Source organism: Gymnoscopelus microlampas (genome assembly GCF_963454915.1).
Source record: "Gymnoscopelus microlampas genome assembly, chromosome: 10".
NCBI lineage: Eukaryota > Metazoa > Chordata > Actinopteri > Myctophiformes > Myctophidae > Gymnoscopelus > Gymnoscopelus microlampas.
In genome coordinates, this window is record NC_139947.1 from 8,218,544 (window position 1) to 8,237,460 (window position 18,917).

An 18,917-nucleotide genomic window follows, 5' to 3' on the forward strand; every position below is an offset into this window, starting at 1 on the left:
GTCAATCAATTGTCACTTTAGAAATGTGCAGTCACCATATATACACTTATAATTTATGTTGGTTTGTTTACTGTTGAGTGAGAAAACAATGTTGCACATTAAGCTAATCATCAAGGGGACCCCCCAAAAATATTTGGGAACCCCCTTGGGGCTCCCGACCCACAGTTTGGGAACCACTGCTGTAGAGGGGGGAAAAAGAAGCAAACCACGTACATAATATAGACCCCTGGGAGACTATGGTCAATGAAATATATGGTTTCAAATTCTGGCAAAAGACCAGATTCGCACAATTACTTTGCTCACGTTGCACTTGAGTTTTGTTTTCCTTACACCTTCAAATCGAGAATTGATGATTATAGCGTAAATTACAGCTTATCAAGTAATTCTGTATCAAGTAATTTCATAGACCTCCTTATTGTTCTCATATCAAATCTTGGCTGAGAGTACAGTAATCATTGGTGAGGAGATGGAGTTTCTGACTTCTGACCTAGCTTGAAATGACCATCGATGTTGCTGTTAAAAATAAATGACTTTTTTTTCCCCTTTCCTGCAATAGCCATTAATTATCAGCGGTATCCCAGCCTTGCCAGCCGCACAAAAAGACAATGGAGCACTTTCTTCTTGGCTGCCATCAGACTTATGAACACACCCTGAACATTACATGGCCTGGACTATATGGCCACATGTCTGTGTATTGGACTTATGACAACGCAGTTTGTACTTGAACTATTTCTCACTTTTAGGTAGTTTCGATTTTTTTACATTGTTTATGTATTTAAGCAGCTCAGTGTTTAACACGGATCACATTTGACACTCTTATCTTTACTCTTTTGGCTGTCGCTGCTGTGTTGGTTTTTAGTGCACAATGAATTTCATGTGCCTTTTACTTTACAAATAAAGTTGAACCTTGAACCTTATCAACTCTCTGTAAAGACTGATGTTAAAGGAGCACACGTTGCCCATTTTCAACCTTATCTTCACATAATTGGTCCTCACTAATTTCTAACCATTTCTGTCTACTCGATGTGTGTTTCAGAGGAGTGCAGTTCAGAAACCTGCCTACCAGTGACATCACCACACAGCCCATTAAAGGAGCATTTCACCCCTGGAAGAACTTACAGTCACTCAATGTTAATAATATTTGTAGTAGATAACAGTAGCAAAATTTGAAATTTGCACCCTATGGCCAGAAAAATATAGAAGTCTGTGTGTTTGACTGGGGTTTGACTGGACTGCTGCATTACTACAATGACCATAATGCTTTGGTGCACTGCCCTTCCTTGTAGGAGGGGAGGCTGCGTGGGGGTGTGGTCTATATTGTAGTCAGGAAATAAGGTGAGATAAAGAGACTATGAGTCAAATGACTCATAGTCTCTGAGGATATGGATAAAAATCTAAAAATACAGATAAAACACAAAAAACACACCAGGATCATCTTTATGGGTCCTAGCCCTAGATAAAAATAGGGGTTTGATGCAAGATCGGCGAAATGTCCCTTTAATGAGACACAGACTGAGTAGACTGAAATGGTACCATCTTATGATGACTAATTATTTGAAGATAAGGTTGAAAATGGGTGAAGATCTCCTTTAAGTTTTTTTGGTATTTTAATTATTTTTAAGCAAAGAAGTAAAAAAAAAAAACGTGTACTAGGAAAGACATCAGAAATATTTATTCCAATAATGATTTTATGAACATAACAATATATGACCAAAATAACCAGTACAGAATTGAATCAATAAATTAACATAAACAGTTTTCTTCCCCCCAGTAGGCCTAACATTCTTTGAGAATATTTTGGATGAACATGAAGATCGGCTATTTTCGCCAGACGACATCGCAGTGTGATGTACTAAATAAACCACTTTAACCCTTGAGTCCCTATTTTGCCATTACAGGTGCAAATCTTTTGCAATTTCTTTGAAAATAGCCTGCAAGTTCACAAAACGTGTCTGCTTGTAGGTTGGCCATCTTTGAAAAATATTCGGCATGTCATTATGGGTGATAATGTTCAAAAATGTACAAAGAGTTTTGAACATTTTCGCCTATAAGTGGTTGAGCACTGCAAGTAAGGAATAAAACAGCAACCGGCCAAGATGTAAGCGAAATGAAAGCAAAGACAAACACTGTCTTTGCTTTGTTTGTTTGTTCTTTTGAAACGTGTTGTTTAAAACTAAAACAATTATAAATAAACCTCCTCTTAAGCATGTTGTTTGCCTCAGAATAGGGACACGTGGGGCTCAAGTGGTTAAACCAATTACATTTGTCTCTCTAAAAAACCCAGCCTGTCACCTTTGTGGTCGTTCCCGTCCAAAGCAACAAATAAAAGGTGATGGCATCTTCAGGGACAGAGCCATCTTTCTCTCTCTCCCAGCTTCATGCTCACAGCGTTGCTAGGCAACTCATTAAATTCCAGTGTTGGTTGGGTACGTCCAGAGAACTGTGTACGGCGCTCCTGTGCAACAAGCCCTACAAATCATCAAGTCCTTCCATTAGCCAAGGCTGTCAACAACAAGCAGGCTGATGCCTGGAGACTCCAGCCAATACAAAAACATACCAAACACATCAACACATGAAAAACAGCCAGGAGGACAAGCAATTAGAGGTATTATACCCGGGGAAAACGATGGGAGTCATTATCAAATTATTTCTTGAGGACCCCCCCCCCAAAAAAAGAACTATACATAAAAAACATATGTCAAGAAATACTTTAAAGCAGGGGTCTTCAATGTTTTTCAGGGCAAGTAAGACCCCTTATAGCTGAGAGAGAGAGAGAAAGATGAAGCAGGGACCCCCACTACATGTATGTTGGGTTCATGTTATTGTGTATTTTCAGACATTTAACCATTTCAACCCTCAATAAGTAAACTTGACCTTTGGCTCTGTACTTCGGTCTGCTCTTTTTTCCCTCTACGCCTCTTTGCCGAAAAATAATTTATGCTCTCTTTGGCTAAAGTTCTCCTCAGTGGTAATGTAAAAAAAAAAAAGAACTCTGAGGACCCCCGCCTACAGGTCCTGGACCCCCTGTTCAAGACCCCTGCTTTAAAATGTGTAAACAAAAAACGTAGAAATAAACAGAGAATGGACAACAGGACCGGCCTGTTTGTGTGTTTCAATTCAATCCTTCCTCGCTCCATTCATTGTGACACCGATGAAGAGGAACTTAAAGTATACCACGTTAGTTCCATTGATCTAAGCCGGAAAACACAATACATTGATTGATCGGAACGGACTCTGAAAATGCACACGGCCCACCCATCTGACCACTTAACACGGCAGCCGATAGGCTGGCGAGAACGATTTTGAGATTGTCGATTGTGGGCCCTAGATACAGAAAAAATGTTGTTAACACCACAGGCTCAGCAGGTAGAGAGGCAGGCCGGTAAACACAAGTTCACCCTAAATGACGAAGTGTCTCGCCCTGTGTAAGACACTTAACCCCCTAAACAGTCACCCCCCCCCCCTCCCCCGCTCATCATGACAATCTGGGCAGCCATCAGCTGGGTGAAACTGAACCCCCCCTTTGTGGGATTAGCAGAGGTCTATCTCTCTCTCATAAATCAGCTTGTTTGTGCGAGACTATTTCAAAATTACTCCAAGTTCAGGATTTTAGTTTTCTCTCTCTCTTTCACAGGAGATTTGAAAATAAAGATTATCTGGACTTTTCCCCCCCTTAAGCAAATCAAAATAAATCTGTCCAGGTGGATATGGATGGAGCGCATGTAAAAAAAGAAAAAGCACATATTTTTTCATATCTTTTAAACAAGATTTTGAGTTTCTAGTGCAGACACTGGTATGCATGAAGCAGCCGTTACAGAAAAATAATAAGTTAAAACAAAGACAATACACACAATCTAAAAGATTGAGAGACAGCACAACCTAAAGCAGCACTATGCAACTTTTTTTGTATGAATAAAATTTAATTTTGTCCAAACTGTATGGTAGAGTATTTTAACACAATATAAATTATACAATATGGGTGGTTGCGTTTAGTCTCCCTGCTCTTCTATTGAGACATTTAGATCGTGTCAAAGGTCACGTCTCACCTAGACGCACAACACAAATTTTGACCTGATGGTCAAGATTCAAGTTATCCCCTGAGCGAGCAGGCAGGCTCTATTAGCTCAATGGTGAAACAAAATGTTTCTCTTGCGCAGGAAACCGGGTTCAAATCCAGGGTACAAGAGGAAAGTCACATAGTGCTGCTTTAACGCCTGAGGTGAATAACAATGAGCTAACAGGCATGGTTGAAAGAAACCAGGGTTTCTACATTCTTTAACCCACAGTTTGTAACTCAAGAGAGTTTACTAACTGTGATAACTCAGAGAGCTACAAATGGATCCGCAAGGGTCCATTTTGGTTACATTTGTACACTCTCTGAGTTAAATGAACACTGAGGATTTGACTGTGTATGGCCCTGGATGTCTATTGTCCTTGTCCGCGGTCCATGTGAGTGTTGAATCACGTTTTGTCCCCCCCCTCCCCCCCCTGCTTCCTTCAGATGTGTTCGTCCCGTTAATGCCTTCGCTAAAGAGCACCGTGTTTTGCCAAACCTCCCCCGCGCCCCATGTCTCCCTCCGACACATTTAATATCCTAGAGAAATACTGTGAAGGGTCAACGACGTGGTAATCATTCAACCAACCATTACAGAAGCTGTTTCCCAAACAGTGGGTCGGGACCCATTTGAGGGTCGAGGGCCCATTTTTTATTATTTCAAAACATTTTCAAAAAGTAAGAAGAAAATCGAACACAAAAAAAATCGAACAATTAAATAGAAAGAAGTGAGGTAATATCAGCCGACTCTCACAGTAAAACCTTACATGCGGGTGTACGTATGTAACAAGTCAACACACTGAAGTGCGTGTACGGTGCTTTTTTTTGTTTATCCCAAGATTTTTGTAACCCATTTTTCACCCAGTGCCAATTGCCTAAGCTTGTAATCCTGGACGCTACTCTCCCTCTGCCAGCCTGGGGAGAGCCCTGAACTGAGCTCATGCTTCCTTCAATACATGAGGAGTGAGCAGGCCACTTCCTATCACCTGACAGGGGGGAGTTTCCCCGCGTGGAAGGAACACGTTATTCCAACCAGTTCCTTTCCCCTCCATCAGGCGCCCGGGCTGACCAGGGGGAGGCAGTATAGAGACCATGATTACTGCATGTTTTTTTGTGAGGGTACCTACCCTAGGGGACACGGGGAGAACATGCAAACTCCACACAGAAAGGCCCTTTCGCCAACCCCACCTACTAGGGTATGGGCACTGATGACGCGGAGGAGAAAACACGCCCGCAGCGCCCACAGACCCAGGACCTTCTAGCTGTGAGGCTTATCGAGGCTTATCGAGTTGTAATATTTAACGTTTTTTTCTGAATCAAAATGAAGTCTGCAGCACAAGCTGAACTGATGACCAGCGATGAACAACGACACCAGCATCAGCAGTAAGTCATGAATAGATAGCAGTGGGCTTCCATAAAGATGCATTTCAGTCAGGCTGGGGAGGAGAGAGAAGTCAACACGATTCTTTTAATTACAGGGGGCTGCGTTGACTGTATAATTGCAACATCTCCCGATTTCGATTCCAGCTGGAGACCTGTGGTGCATTATCGTCCTTCCCCCCTTTTCTGTCCTTCATTTCCTGTCTTCTCCACCATTATAACAAAGGAAAGAAAAAAGGACTAAAAAAAAGAATTGCAGATTATGCCTCCCTATATTTCCCCTGCCAAGCCCCCCTTTTCCCACTGCAGGAACCAAGTCAAAGTCCACGGGGGTCCCTTGCAGAGGTCTATACACCAGTCCACGTGAAAGGGCTCCGTTCTACATGATGGTGCATCCTTTAGCCTTGTCCTTGCTGAAGGTGGAGGAGAGCAGCTCGGCCTTGCTGGGCAGGTGGAGAAGCCGCTTGGAGAGACGGCGCACGGGGCTGGGCTTGGCGGGCGGCTGCAGCTTGTTCATGCAGGCCAGGGCGGCGGTGCGGAACGCGCCGTGGACGCTCTTCTCCGACGTGAAGGCCGAGCACTCCAGGTAGACCTCCGCTCCCAGCTGTTTGGCCAAGGACGAGCCCTGCAAACGAGGAGAGGAGAGTATTTATATATACAGTAACGGATGAGGCTCATTATATAGGGTGGGATGGCTCAGGGTAGAGGACAGAGTACTGCAGCAACTTTGCAATTGGCCTGGTTTTCAAGATACTCAAGGGACCAGTGCCCATGTACCTGTCTAACCAGTGGTGTAAAGTAACTAAGTACATTTACTCAAGTACTGTACTTAAGTACTATTTTGAGGTACGGTTTACTGGAGTATTTCAAATTGTCTATACTTTTACTTCTATATTCCATATAATATAATATATTATATAATTATTACAAGAAATGATCTTGATGAATCATCCAATAAACTGACTGACTTACTGGTAGATAAGATTTATTCATAAGAGAAAGTGGAAGGGCCAACAGAGATAAGACAGGGACAGGGAAGAGTAATCATTCATGAGACAAACCTGCTCGTGGGAGACGGGCGTGTGCTTGTGATGAGACAGCTCCATGACCGTGCATACGTCTGTGCGAAGGTCTGTCTTGCAGCCGATAAGCAGGATCCTCGTGTTTGGGCAAAAATCCAGGATCTCAGCCTTCCACTGTAAGGGAATGAATGAATGAATGAATGAATGAATGAATGAATGAATGAATGAATAAATGTCTTTATTGCGGACTCCATAGAAAATCCTACAATTACATACAACAAGGAACACATACTCTTGGACACACAGAGTATTGGCATCAAATTATACGTAGGTAGTACCAAACTCATTATGCATAACGAATGAATGAAAGAATTAGTAATGCATAAATGTTTTCATCACTGTAATATTGCAGCTGGTTAAGGTGGGGCTGATTTTAATTACTTTTGTGTGCGGCTGGGTAGCTTAACCTATCATTTAAATACAGTACTGGATTAAATGTACTTATTTACATTCCACCACTATCTGAAGGTAGATGCATGGAATAACAATAATATATCCTATATTAAAATTGGCTTAAGGAAGGCCGGCGGGCGGACCACGTCGTCACCATGACTCAGGCATGACCATAACCCCAATGCAGCTACGCTGGTTGGAAAAGAACAAAAAAGACAATGATGGGGACCGAATGACTGTAGAATAGTAACCTCGCATCTCAAGGCTATCCACCACGGAGGAAAGCCTGGTGTTCATTCTAAAACTGAGCCATGTTGCGGTTGGCGTCGCATTGTTTTTGTTCCCCACATAATGCGAATCAATTAGCTTAGTCTTGCTAGTCGCCCAACGAGTTAGAATAAAAGATGGACATACCAAGCGATTATTATACCAAAAGAAACGAAACGATTATACCAAACAAATTTTAAACTAGGGGAATCATTTTTGGGGGGCTAGTGGAATAGAGAACAAAGCTACTAAGGCACCGTCTACAACCGGTGGAGAAAGTGAAGTTGTCAAGTCGAGACACAGTTTTGACGTGGTGGTTTGTTTCCATACCTTCTTCAGTGCCGTGTCCACTGTGTCTGGACGGCTGATGTCAAAGCACAGCAGCACTGCGTCCGAGTCGCTGTAGCACAGCGGCCTGACGTTGTCGTAGTAGGGAGAACCTGCACAGAGACACACAGAGAAAAAAGCTTAGCAATGTCACAGCCAATTCTACAAATGCCTTCGAAATCAGTAGTTCTCGCAATAAATAAAAAAATCAAAAACATAAAGCTATTTTTGCCAACACAAGAATCTAAAATGACACAGATGCTTTCCCGGTTTTAATGGGATAAAACTAAACCCGTTTTTTTTATTTTTTAACATTTTGAATTTGAATCCTGAAAAGCAACAGTTTCGGAGATATGAGGTTTTCACCCGACGGAGGCGACATACTTGGCCAAACAGCTAGCACCAGAGATAGGCGATTTACAAGCTCACAGCGTGTCACGACGTGACGCATTCTGAGCTTGTAGATAAACAACCTGTTAGGGACGCCAAGGTTAACGTGATTAATATAGAACAAGCATGTTATCCATGTGGAAGGGAACTATACGGTAGGTACAAACACCATAACAGCATCAAGTAGTCGCTTTGAAGTTGCCAAAACATGTGCATGACAGGCTTTCTCTGGATGGCCAGCCCCTCCTCCTCCCCACCGCCCAAACCGGTAACCATGGCAACCACCACAGTAGGCAGCATGAACCCATCAAGCATTCTGCTCACACATGCACACGGTTCAAGCACCGACACAACTGCACACAACTGATAAGAGAGAACATCATTTCACCAAGTTCTCAGGGAAGAACTTGGTGAAATACCGGGAACGCATCGCTGTCACTTTAGAGGTCTTTGGGCTATTCAAAAATAGCAGATATACAAGCTCTTAGCGAACATTCGTGAAATGAGCTTGTAGATCTGCTATTTTTGAATAGCCAAAGTATAAAATAATGGTTATCGCTCAAATCTAAAATGACACAGTTAATGTAAATCGACACACAGAGTCACAGCACGTGATAACTAACACATCTTCTGTTTGAGTTGAGAAATCTCACTCGACGAGAGGGGAGATAAAAGAGACAGATCTCTGTGTTACAGGAGACTGTTTTAACATATATCTATACTGTTAGTTATTTTGGCTTTATTATCATTATTACTCCACACACACTTTGGAGTAAAGCAAAACACATGTTAAACAAGATTTTAGGGTGATTTTGCATCTTGTAGCCTGAAATCGGAGAGCAATATGAACTGCAAGTTCAGCTACACGCAGAAAAAGCTTGTGAGCTTGTAGATCTGCTATTTTCGACAATCACATTTCAGCCGGTTGATGAAGTTCACACGGTTTAAGGGGTTTGGGTCCTTATAGAACCATTCAAATAAATGGTCTGGTTCTTTCTGGAACCAAAAACGGTTCTTCTATGGCATCGCTCTGAAGAACCATTTTTTGTTCCAGTTGGCACTTTTATTTTTCTGTGTGTATGTGTATTTTTTCGAAGGGATTTAGTGTAGACTAGAGGGGGGAAAAGGAGGGGAGCAAGTACAGACCCCTATAGGGAACCCCATCAACAAAGTATATGTGGTTACAGTGGTGTGAGTTGACTCAGTTGACGATATTACTCATGCTACCAGATTATTAAAAGCACAATATTGCTACAATTGTGTCAAGGGATTGGGGTAGATACAGACACAGTTAGCACAGTTAGCAGGTGGGTCTCTACAGCCTGATTTATACTGTTGCACGATGCTGTCACTCGCCGAAAATAGCCAATCTACAAGCTCATCCGCCTACTTTAGGCCGTTGAGACACCGTTGTAGCAAAGTTGCTCATTAATAACAAGAGAAAGCAGCTGCAAAAGAGTTACGCGCAATTACCAGTCTATATGTTATTTATATCGTTGCTGTCGGGCAGAAACCTCTTCTCTCCATATTCTAACTTTTTGTGTTTTTTTGGGGGGTAAATTAACGCCCTACTTGATCATACTACAGCGTCACACAAAAGCATCAAAAGTCCACAGATCCTCTGAATCTGCTACTTTTGAATTTGAATCCTGAAAAGTAACAGTTTTGGACACATGAGGTTTCCACCCAACAGAGACGATATACTTATGCTTTAAGACATCGGTTCTCAAAGTGGGGTCCGGGGACCCCCAGGGGTCCTTGAGGGGGTTCCAGGGAATTCTTCTTGAGAAATTAGTTAATATAGCGTCACAATCATTTTAACCACTTTAACCATATTTTATTCTTTGGCTATTCAAAAATAGCAGATCTACAAGCTCATAGCTCATAGCGCCGCGGCGCTATGAGCTTGTAGATCTGCTATTTTTGAAAAATCTTGAAAATGTGTGCAAAACTTTAAATCTCTCTTTTTAAAAGGCGAACTTTTTTAACACAAATCTTTGCTTCTGGGGGTCCCTGGCACATCATATTTTCAGGTGGGGGTCCGCGGCCAAATACATATCAATTTGGGGGTCCTTGGCACGAAAACGTTTGAGAACCGACTGCTGTCCTATTAAGAGGAGAGCATTCATACTTCTGTGAAGGAAGCATTTTAATAAATCACACAACTATGTGTGACCCTCTTAACTCACAGGAAGTATCCTGTGCTAAAACGAGAGTGAGGGGATGTCCGTCCGTTCTCTATTGTGTTTTCTCCTGCTTCCTAATCATCACACACGCACACGCACACGCACACGCACACGCACACACACACACACACACACACACACACACACACACACACACACACACACACCCATTTAACCACTGGCATGCTTGATAATGGCATGTCTATTTTGGGGCACGTCATTATTAGCTTCTAAAGAATTCAAGTCAAGTGGCTCATTTCCTACTCTGACTGGGAGCCAACTGTGCACCAGGGGCTTTGAGCTTCCTAAGAAGAACACGGATATAATAAGCAGGTCAAATATTTGCACATCAGCCAAGCTATCAGATCACCGGTCTATACTGTACCCGATATGATAATTAAAGGGATAGTTCACCCCCCAAAATGACTTTTTTTTTTGCTTCTTTTTAACCCATTCAATCCGGGAACGCATCTCTGTCATTTTAGATGTCTTTGGCGATTCAAAAATAGCAGATCTACAAGCTCATAGCGCGGCACAGAGTGCCGAAAAATATGTGCAAAGAAAATGTGTGTAAATCTTCGAATGTAATAATCGACTTTTGGGTGAACTATCCCTTTAAGTATAGGCTAGGCATAGAAACTGGATAGGTCTCATATCACAAACATTGTCTCATAGTCTCATATCACAAACATTGATATAATGTTGATACTGTATATATATCGCCCAGCCCTGCTCATAAAGCCTTCCTACACTGCCTGGATATTACATTTTAAACTGGGTGACTGACATTCAGAATCCATCCTTTGAGCTGTCATCCATCACTTCTAGGACAACCAGTAGAGATGTACCGATACCACTTTTTCCTTCCGATCCGATACCAGTGTGTGTAAAGTAAAAACAATCTAGGACAGTGGTTCTCAAAGTGGGGTCCAGGGACCCTCGGGTCTAGACTGACATACTTGCAGATGCCGATGCCCGCATTTTAGGCAGTATCGGCAGCTATTACGACGATACTGGTATTAGAACAACTCTTAACAACCAGACACTGACACAGAGTCATCATGGTGCCGTAACGCTCAGGAAACAGACAATGCTCGGATTACACAACCTCTGTGTGCACAGTACACACATACAGCAGTGGTTCTCAAACGTTTTCATGTTAAGGACCCCAAATTAACACTTATTAGCCCGCAGACCCCCATTTGAAAACATATGCCAGGGCAGGGACCCACATTAGAGAAGGTTTTTCCAGCTCTAGCAGTGATTCTCAACCATTTAATGTCAAGGACCCCAAGTTTGACATGCATTAGGCTACGGACCCCCATTTAATGGTATTTCTATCTCTGGGACCCCAATTTATATTGTAAAATCAATGTTCATTTAACTCTGAGAGTGTACAAATGGAACCAAATGACACTCTCAGAGTTACAGAACCATAAAAGTCGATTTGGTTCCTAACTAACCATCATTTAGCTGGGGACCCCCTGGAACTCCCTCAATGACCCCTGGGGGTCCCCGGACCCCACTTTGAGAACCAATGATATACAGCACACATGTGATCGCTTTAGTGGTTCTTTGAACGAATACAGGTCAATCCAATGAGAATGCTTCTGCTACCCAAATGCGATGGGCCGTTTTGTGAATATCTCTCTTATGTGTGCATCTCTTTTTTCCTTATCTCGAGAACGATCTGACCGATGCGACGGCATCGCTTGCCAAAAACAGAAGTGAACAAGTGACACCGTTGTACTACAGAATTTAAATGAGGCTGCAGTATCTCTCTGAATTACGCAACACGCCCCACAGACCACATGAACCCACTGAACTGTCTGGACCAAACCATCCCAGACTGAACTGTCTGGACCAAACCATCCCAGGGAAAAGGACACAAGAAGAATTAACCATCAATGCCTTGCTGTCGGGGCAGAAAACCTCTTATCTCCATATTCGAATGTTTTGGGGTAAATTAGCGCCCTACTTGATCATACTACAGCTTTTGAATTTGAATCCTGAAAAGTAACAGTTTTGGACATATGAGGTTTCTACCCGACAGAGACAAATGGCAAAAATACTCTGTCTATGTCTGAAATTATGACAAACGCGAGAATCAACATAAACGTGGAGAGTGAACGGTATTTTGGAATGTATGTGTGGTGAGAGTTTAATTGCATCTTCTGTCATTATTTTCTCTGGGGGGGACGACTGACTGCCCAGCAGCAAGTATCAACTCTAGTACTGAATGCTAGCCACTTAATTGACTGGGGTCCCAAGGGGGTCTATACTTGGTCCCCTCCTTTTCCCCCCTCTACAGCAAAATCACTTTGCAAAAAATAGTAGATCTACAAGCTCATAGGGCGGCATCGAGCGCCGCGCTATGAGCTTGTAGATCTGCAGCCCCCCAAAAAAAACATCATTTTGGGGGTCCTTGACATAAAAAAAGTTTGAGAGCCACTGTGCTAGACAAAATGTGGTAGCAGTTTCTTTTACATAATAATGGCTATTTTCTTTTTTAGTCAGTGCACAGTTTGAGGCGGTGGGCAGGTCATGCATGTCTTCCTAGCTCGGTATCCCTCCGCTGTGCCTTCTGTTTGCAGTCGCCGAAAATAACACATACACACACACGCACACACGCGCGCGCGCGCGCGCGCGCGCGCGCACACACACACACACACACACACACACACACACACACACACACACACACACACACACTTCCACCCCCTGTGTGCGAGGCAACCCTCGTCCCTGTGCAACAAGCCGTCCTCTGGCCAACTGGCAGGGTCCGGCTTCCTCTACCCAGAATGCCTTGGCTGTTATGAAAGCCATCCTACTTGTTTTGTTTTTTTCTTTTAGTAATTGATTGTTTAGTGGTCAGTGGTTCTCAAACATGTTCATGTCAAGGTCAAAGACCCCCAAATTATATATTTGGTCACGGAACACCATTTGAAAATGTTTTGTGACAGGGATGATCCTCAAAAGAGAAAATTTGAGATTTTTTTTTAAATGATTTAATTTCTTACAATTTTCCACAAATTGTTCAAAATCAGCCGATCTACAACAAGCTCCCAACTAGTGTTGTACCATAACATCGGTAGCATATTGATTTCGGACGATATTTCATTAAAAATGCAATATCGGTATCGAACCGATGTCAAAATAATTCCGATTTTTTCACCGATATTGACCGATATTTTCTCCCCCATATTTTCTCCCCGATATTGACCGATATTGACCAATATTGACGGATATTTTACCGATATTGACGCAATAATAATGTGACCGTTAATGGCCTTGAAAATGAAAAAAAAAGAAAGAGTTCTGCAATGAGCTCAATATTAATATAATATATAATAATGTAATAGATTGGTATCGGTATCGGCCGATTTGACCCTGCATATTATCTAGGGGTGTCACGATTCACTTACCTCACGATTTGATTCAAAATCGATTCCTAGGGTGCCGATTCGATTAAAATTGCGATTCTGCGATGAATTGATATGCGATTTTCTACCCCAAAATACTAGAACATTTTAAAACAATTCTGAACAATATAAACCATGAAAAGTTGAATCATACACTTCAATGCAGCCAGATCATGTCAGTCAGTCTTTCTGACATTGATTTCAGACAAAGTGCCAGTGAAAAAGGTACTAACTTATAATAAAAAATTAAAATAAAAAAATCGATTTTGAACATTTTGAAACGATTTTAAAATCGCGGCATTAAGAATCGCGATTTATTCATGAATCGTTTTTTTTTGACAGGCCTAATATTATCGGATATCGGCCAAAATTACAATATCATGCAACGCATGTTTTTGAATAGCTGAAGCATAAAATAGGGTTAAAGTGGTCAAAAATATTTTTGACATTTTAATGCTATATTAACTCCGGAATTGTATATGTCTCCTTACTACTCACAACACAATGTCATATCAGCCAATTCAAAACATTACAAATGTTTTGATGATAGAAATTAGCTATAGGATTATTAATAATTATAGTTTTAAAATAGTTATGTTTTTTTCTGCTAGAATCAGATTGCTTCAATAAAGTGCAAGTTGTTGCTTATCAATGTTTCCCTGATAGGCAGTTATAGATGTATGTGTAATGTATGTTAATTAATTAGGTCTAATTAGGGTAATTAGGGTTAATTAGTTTAAAGGCTGCCAGGAAGGACGACCAGTGTTTCATCTATTTTTACCTTGACCCTGTGCTATAGCAACATATGCTCCAAAAGAGACCATATCTTACATATTATCGTCTCTGTCGTCTCTGTCCAAAACTGTTACTCTTCAGGATACAAATTCAAAAGCATCAAAAGTAGCGCGTCGCTTTGCGCCGCGTTTGTGGTCAGCTAATTCTTATCAGGAGGAACTTTGCTCATTGCTTATATTGTTATGGATATAAAGGACTATCTGAAGATGTTATGATTGGGTTTTGTTTCCCACAGGAATAGGCTCTATTCACAGCAGCCATATTATGAAGACATTCACAGATGTTACCAATGATACTAATGAAGGCTCTGTTCCATTCTGGTCAAATAGAGTCAGGGTGCTGATATTGTGCATGTTGGCTCACTGTAAACACTCTGTTACACCAGTGGGTCTACAGTTGGGGTCCAGGGACCCTCATGGTCTTCCAAATGGCCACTTACAGGTGTGTAACGGGTCCATTTGGTTCCATGTGTACACTCTCAGAGTTATGGGGGTCGTGGAAACCACTGTGCTAGACTAAATGGAACAGAGCCTTCATTAGTATCATTGGTAACACCTGGGAAGGAAGTTATAATAGGGCTGCTGTGCATAGAGCCTATTCTTATCAGGAGGAACTTTGCTCATTGTTTTTATTGTTATGGAAATAAAGGACTATCTGAAGATGTTCTGATTGGGTTTTGTTTCCCACAGGAATTTAGTAAAGTGTAAAGTCTACACACACTAGATAACATTTTCAAACACACTGTATATACCTGAGCATGAAGCAAAAAGCTATTCTGGGAACTATAGCACATGGACTTCTTAACCCCTTAAACCCTATACTTCATTGACCAGGGTTCCCCAGGAGTCTATACTTAGGTCACCTCCTTATTTCCCTAAACATCAAATCTCTTTGCCGGAAAACATGATCACACAACGCGTCAGACATTGTGAGCTTGTAGTTCGGCTATTTTCGCATTATGTTCGCCTATTAACGCCAGTTGTCCGTCCATTATGACAAATAATATAAGAGAGAGGCAATTTTTTGGAAAATAGTCTATCTACAAGCTCACAACACAGTTTTTCCTGAAAATGCCTTCTGATCTTTCCTGGTTGAGCACAGCCACAGATTTCTGTCACAGAGGCTTTGATTGATTAAAAAAAAGTGTTTAAGAAATAAAGTGACAGATACAGATAGGCTTGCTTAGGCCAACCACTTAAAGCCTATTTATTATTAAATTAAGCATAATTATTATTATTTTTTGATCTGCTATTTTCACAATATTTATCTGTGGAACCGAGTCAAACTAAATTGAATGCCCCAACTCCTACAATTCCAAGTGTTTATCAGGGTGGGGGTCCCCAGTTCAAATATGATTATTTTGGGGTGTCGCGGCCAGAAAAGGTTGAGAACCACTGCATTATGACATGATCCGAATAGGGACGCTATAGGGTTCGTTGACATGTGGTTAAAATAGACACAATCTCACAGGTCTTTGGAATAGGCTCCACTAGCGGCATAGTAGCACTGCTGCATTCCAAATGAATGCTGGGGTTTGGGAGCTGTGTGGAATTTAAAAAAACGGGGTGGTGGTGGTGGTGCTTATGAATTATTAATGTAAAGCAGTCCATCTCACGGCTGAATTAATGTACAGGCTAACACAGCATTAGGTTTGGTGTAAAACAGTGTAGATAAAAGAGGTCGAGACATGATCCACCACCTGGCCTGTGGTGCAGTGAATAATCAAATCGTTACAAAGGCAACTTTGAGAACAGAAGACTGTGTAATTCACCCAGCGTTCTTTTTTTTTACTGAAATATTTAACCCATTCTATCCGTGAACGCATCGGTGTGTCATTTTAGATTTTAGCTATAACCATTATTTCATACTTCTGCGATTCAAAAATAGCAGATATACAAGCTTATAGCGCAGCACTCGGTGCCGCGCTATGAGCTTGTAGATCTGCTATTTTTGAAAAATCTTGAACATTTGTGCAAATCTTTGAATATATTTATATTTTTGTAATACATAACATTTTGAACTCAAATATTTGCTTCCGGGGGGTCCCTGTAACAATATATTTTGAGATGGGGGTCCGCGGCCAAATACAAAGGCCTATGATGTTTTCATTTTTTTCAACTTTTTCATGTCAAGGACCACCCAAAATGATATGTAATTGGCCACGGACCCCCCCATCTGATTTTTTTTTGTTCCAGGGAAAGAAAGATTTGAGTAACAAATGTTCGCTTTAAAAAACATACGGGATCAAAGTGTTCCCTACATTTCTTTGAGCAGTATATATATATTCATAGATTTGCACACATTTTCACGATTTCTCAAAAATGGCAGATCTACAACTATTTCTAACAGTAAAGGCACAATTTTCATGGTTTCCTAAGCTAGTTTTTCTAAGTTGCAATGTGTGAGCGTGACACAGCTCTGTTTACACATTTCTGTATTCAATTTTAACCAATTAAGACTGGGAAAGCAGCTGTCATTTTAGATTTTAACCACTTTAACCATTAGCTTATACTTTGGCTATTCAAAAATAGCAGCTATACAAGCTCATTGCGCAATGAGCTTGTAGATCTGCATTTTTTTTTTAAATCATGATTTCTTTTTGCAAATCTTTGAATACTGTATATATTTTTAAAACATTTTTTAACTCAAATCTTTGCTTCTGGGGATTCTACAAATGTCTTCTAAATCCTAACCGTTTTTTGAAAAAACTTCATGTCAAGGACCCCCAAAATGTATTTGGCCGAGGACCCCCATCTCAAAATATGTTGTTCCAGGGACCCCCCAGAAGCAAAGATTTGAGTTAAAAATGTATATATTCAAAGATTTGCAAACATTTTCACGATTTCTCAAAAATAGCAAATCTACAAGCTCATAGCGCGGCGCTCGGTGCCACGCTATGAGCTTGTACATCTGCTATTCTTTAATAGCCAAAGTATAAAATAATGGTTAAAGTGGTTACACAGATGCGTTCCCCGTTTTAATGGGTTCATTTCACATCTGCTTCGGCCATGTAAACGTATGTTTTCTCGCGCCAATAAAGCCCCATTTGAATTGAATTGAGTTGTGATTCTGTGCCGCCTTGCCAGAGCAGTAGACTCTCACGAGGTGCTAAACAGCAGAACAATACTGTAACTGGATCAACAGAAACACCGAGAACACTTAAAGCCAGTCTCTGCAAAGATAACAAGACAGTAAGACACAATAGAGGCGATAGACCTTCATTTGCACTTGTTTACCATCTCTGGGGCTGATTGCATTGTCTGCAGTTTGGGAAGGGTAAACTGATGGGTTTCACAGTGGCTACCTTTGACACTTTAAAGTCACAATGTTCCTGAAACTGCCTTCTGATCTTTCCTGGTTGAGCACAGCCACAGATTTCTGTCACAGAGGCTTTGATTGATTTTTTAAAAAATATTTGTTTTAAGGAATAAAGTGACAGATACAGATAGGCTTGCTTAGGCCACTTAAATCCTATTTTAAAAATAGCAAAATAGCTGGGCTTATACATTTATTTTCCCTATTCATTAAAAAAATATTGAAAAAGGAAAGAAATTAAGCATAATTATCATTATTTTTTACATTTTTTGAAAATCTTTGAAAATGTTCCCTTACGATGTCATGAGTTAATGTGGTTAAGAGAGGTGCTGGTCAAACACTACATTTAACCCCAACAGCTAAATATATTAGTGTTCATTTGGTAACAGGAAGACTGGGCACTACGAACGAGTGGGAACTAAGGAAGAGTGGGCACCTCCATGTGAAATTGGCTATTTGATCCAAAAATGTTAAAAAATTTAATATTTGGAAAACGCTCTTAAGTAATGTAAAGTATACATGATTAGAACATGTTTGAACACTTGCCAATTAAGGTCTAATATTTCTACAGTTGCTACTGTACAAAACCTGTGCATCCAATCATTTTGGGCATAAACAAAAAGTTGAAGGATAAATTTAAGTCTGATAATAATGTACTGTGCATGTTCACATCATGTATACTTTACATTACTTGACACCATTTTTCAAATATATACTACATTCTTTTTACATTTTGGGCAAAATAGCAAATTTGACATCGAGGTGCCCACTTAGTGCCCACAAGTTTTCTTTGGCTATTTTTGAACAATCTTCATTTTTATTTTTTATTTTTTTAAATGAAAATTTTGACTGGAGAGAGTATGATCCTCACCTGACGTGTCCCAGAGACTGAGCTCCACGCGCTGCTCCTCGATGTCCAGGCAGGCCGTGTAGTTCTCAAATACCGTAGGGACATACGTCTATGGATGGACAATGCAATGACTTTAGGGATACTGTGGGATATGTCTCTACTTTAGAACAGCGGTTCTCAAACTATTTCATGCCAAGGACCCCCAAGATTATATATATTTGACCGCAGACCCCCCATCTCAAAACATTTTGTTCCAGGGACCCCCAGAAGCAAAGATTTGAGTTAAAAATGTTCGCTTAAAAATATATAGGCCTATGTTCAAAGGTTTGCACAAAATGTTCACGATTTTTTTCAAAAATAGCAGATCTACAAGCTCATAGCTCGGCACTCGGTGCCGCCCTATGAGCTTGTAGATCTGCTACTTTTGAATAGCCAAAGTATAAAAGGTTAAAATGA

At 40.9% G+C, this 18,917-nt stretch overlaps 1 protein-coding gene across 1 annotated transcript in view; it reads right to left on the reverse strand.

The window, feature by feature from the left end:
• Positions 1 to 5,813: 5,813 nt before the first annotated feature.
• Positions 5,814 to 18,917, reverse strand: part of LOC311053792 (rho-related GTP-binding protein Rho6-like) — a gene marked incomplete at both ends in the record, with an annotated part of 14,048 nt that continues 944 nt past the window's right edge. Inside the window, 4 exons of the mRNA XM_084069477.1 lie at positions 5,814 to 6,059; positions 6,496 to 6,630; positions 7,507 to 7,616; positions 18,483 to 18,570. Coding sequence (XP_083925603.1) covers positions 5,814 to 6,059; positions 6,496 to 6,630; positions 7,507 to 7,616; positions 18,483 to 18,570 — 579 coding nt within the window. The remainder of the gene's footprint in view (positions 6,060 to 6,495; positions 6,631 to 7,506; positions 7,617 to 18,482; positions 18,571 to 18,917) is intronic.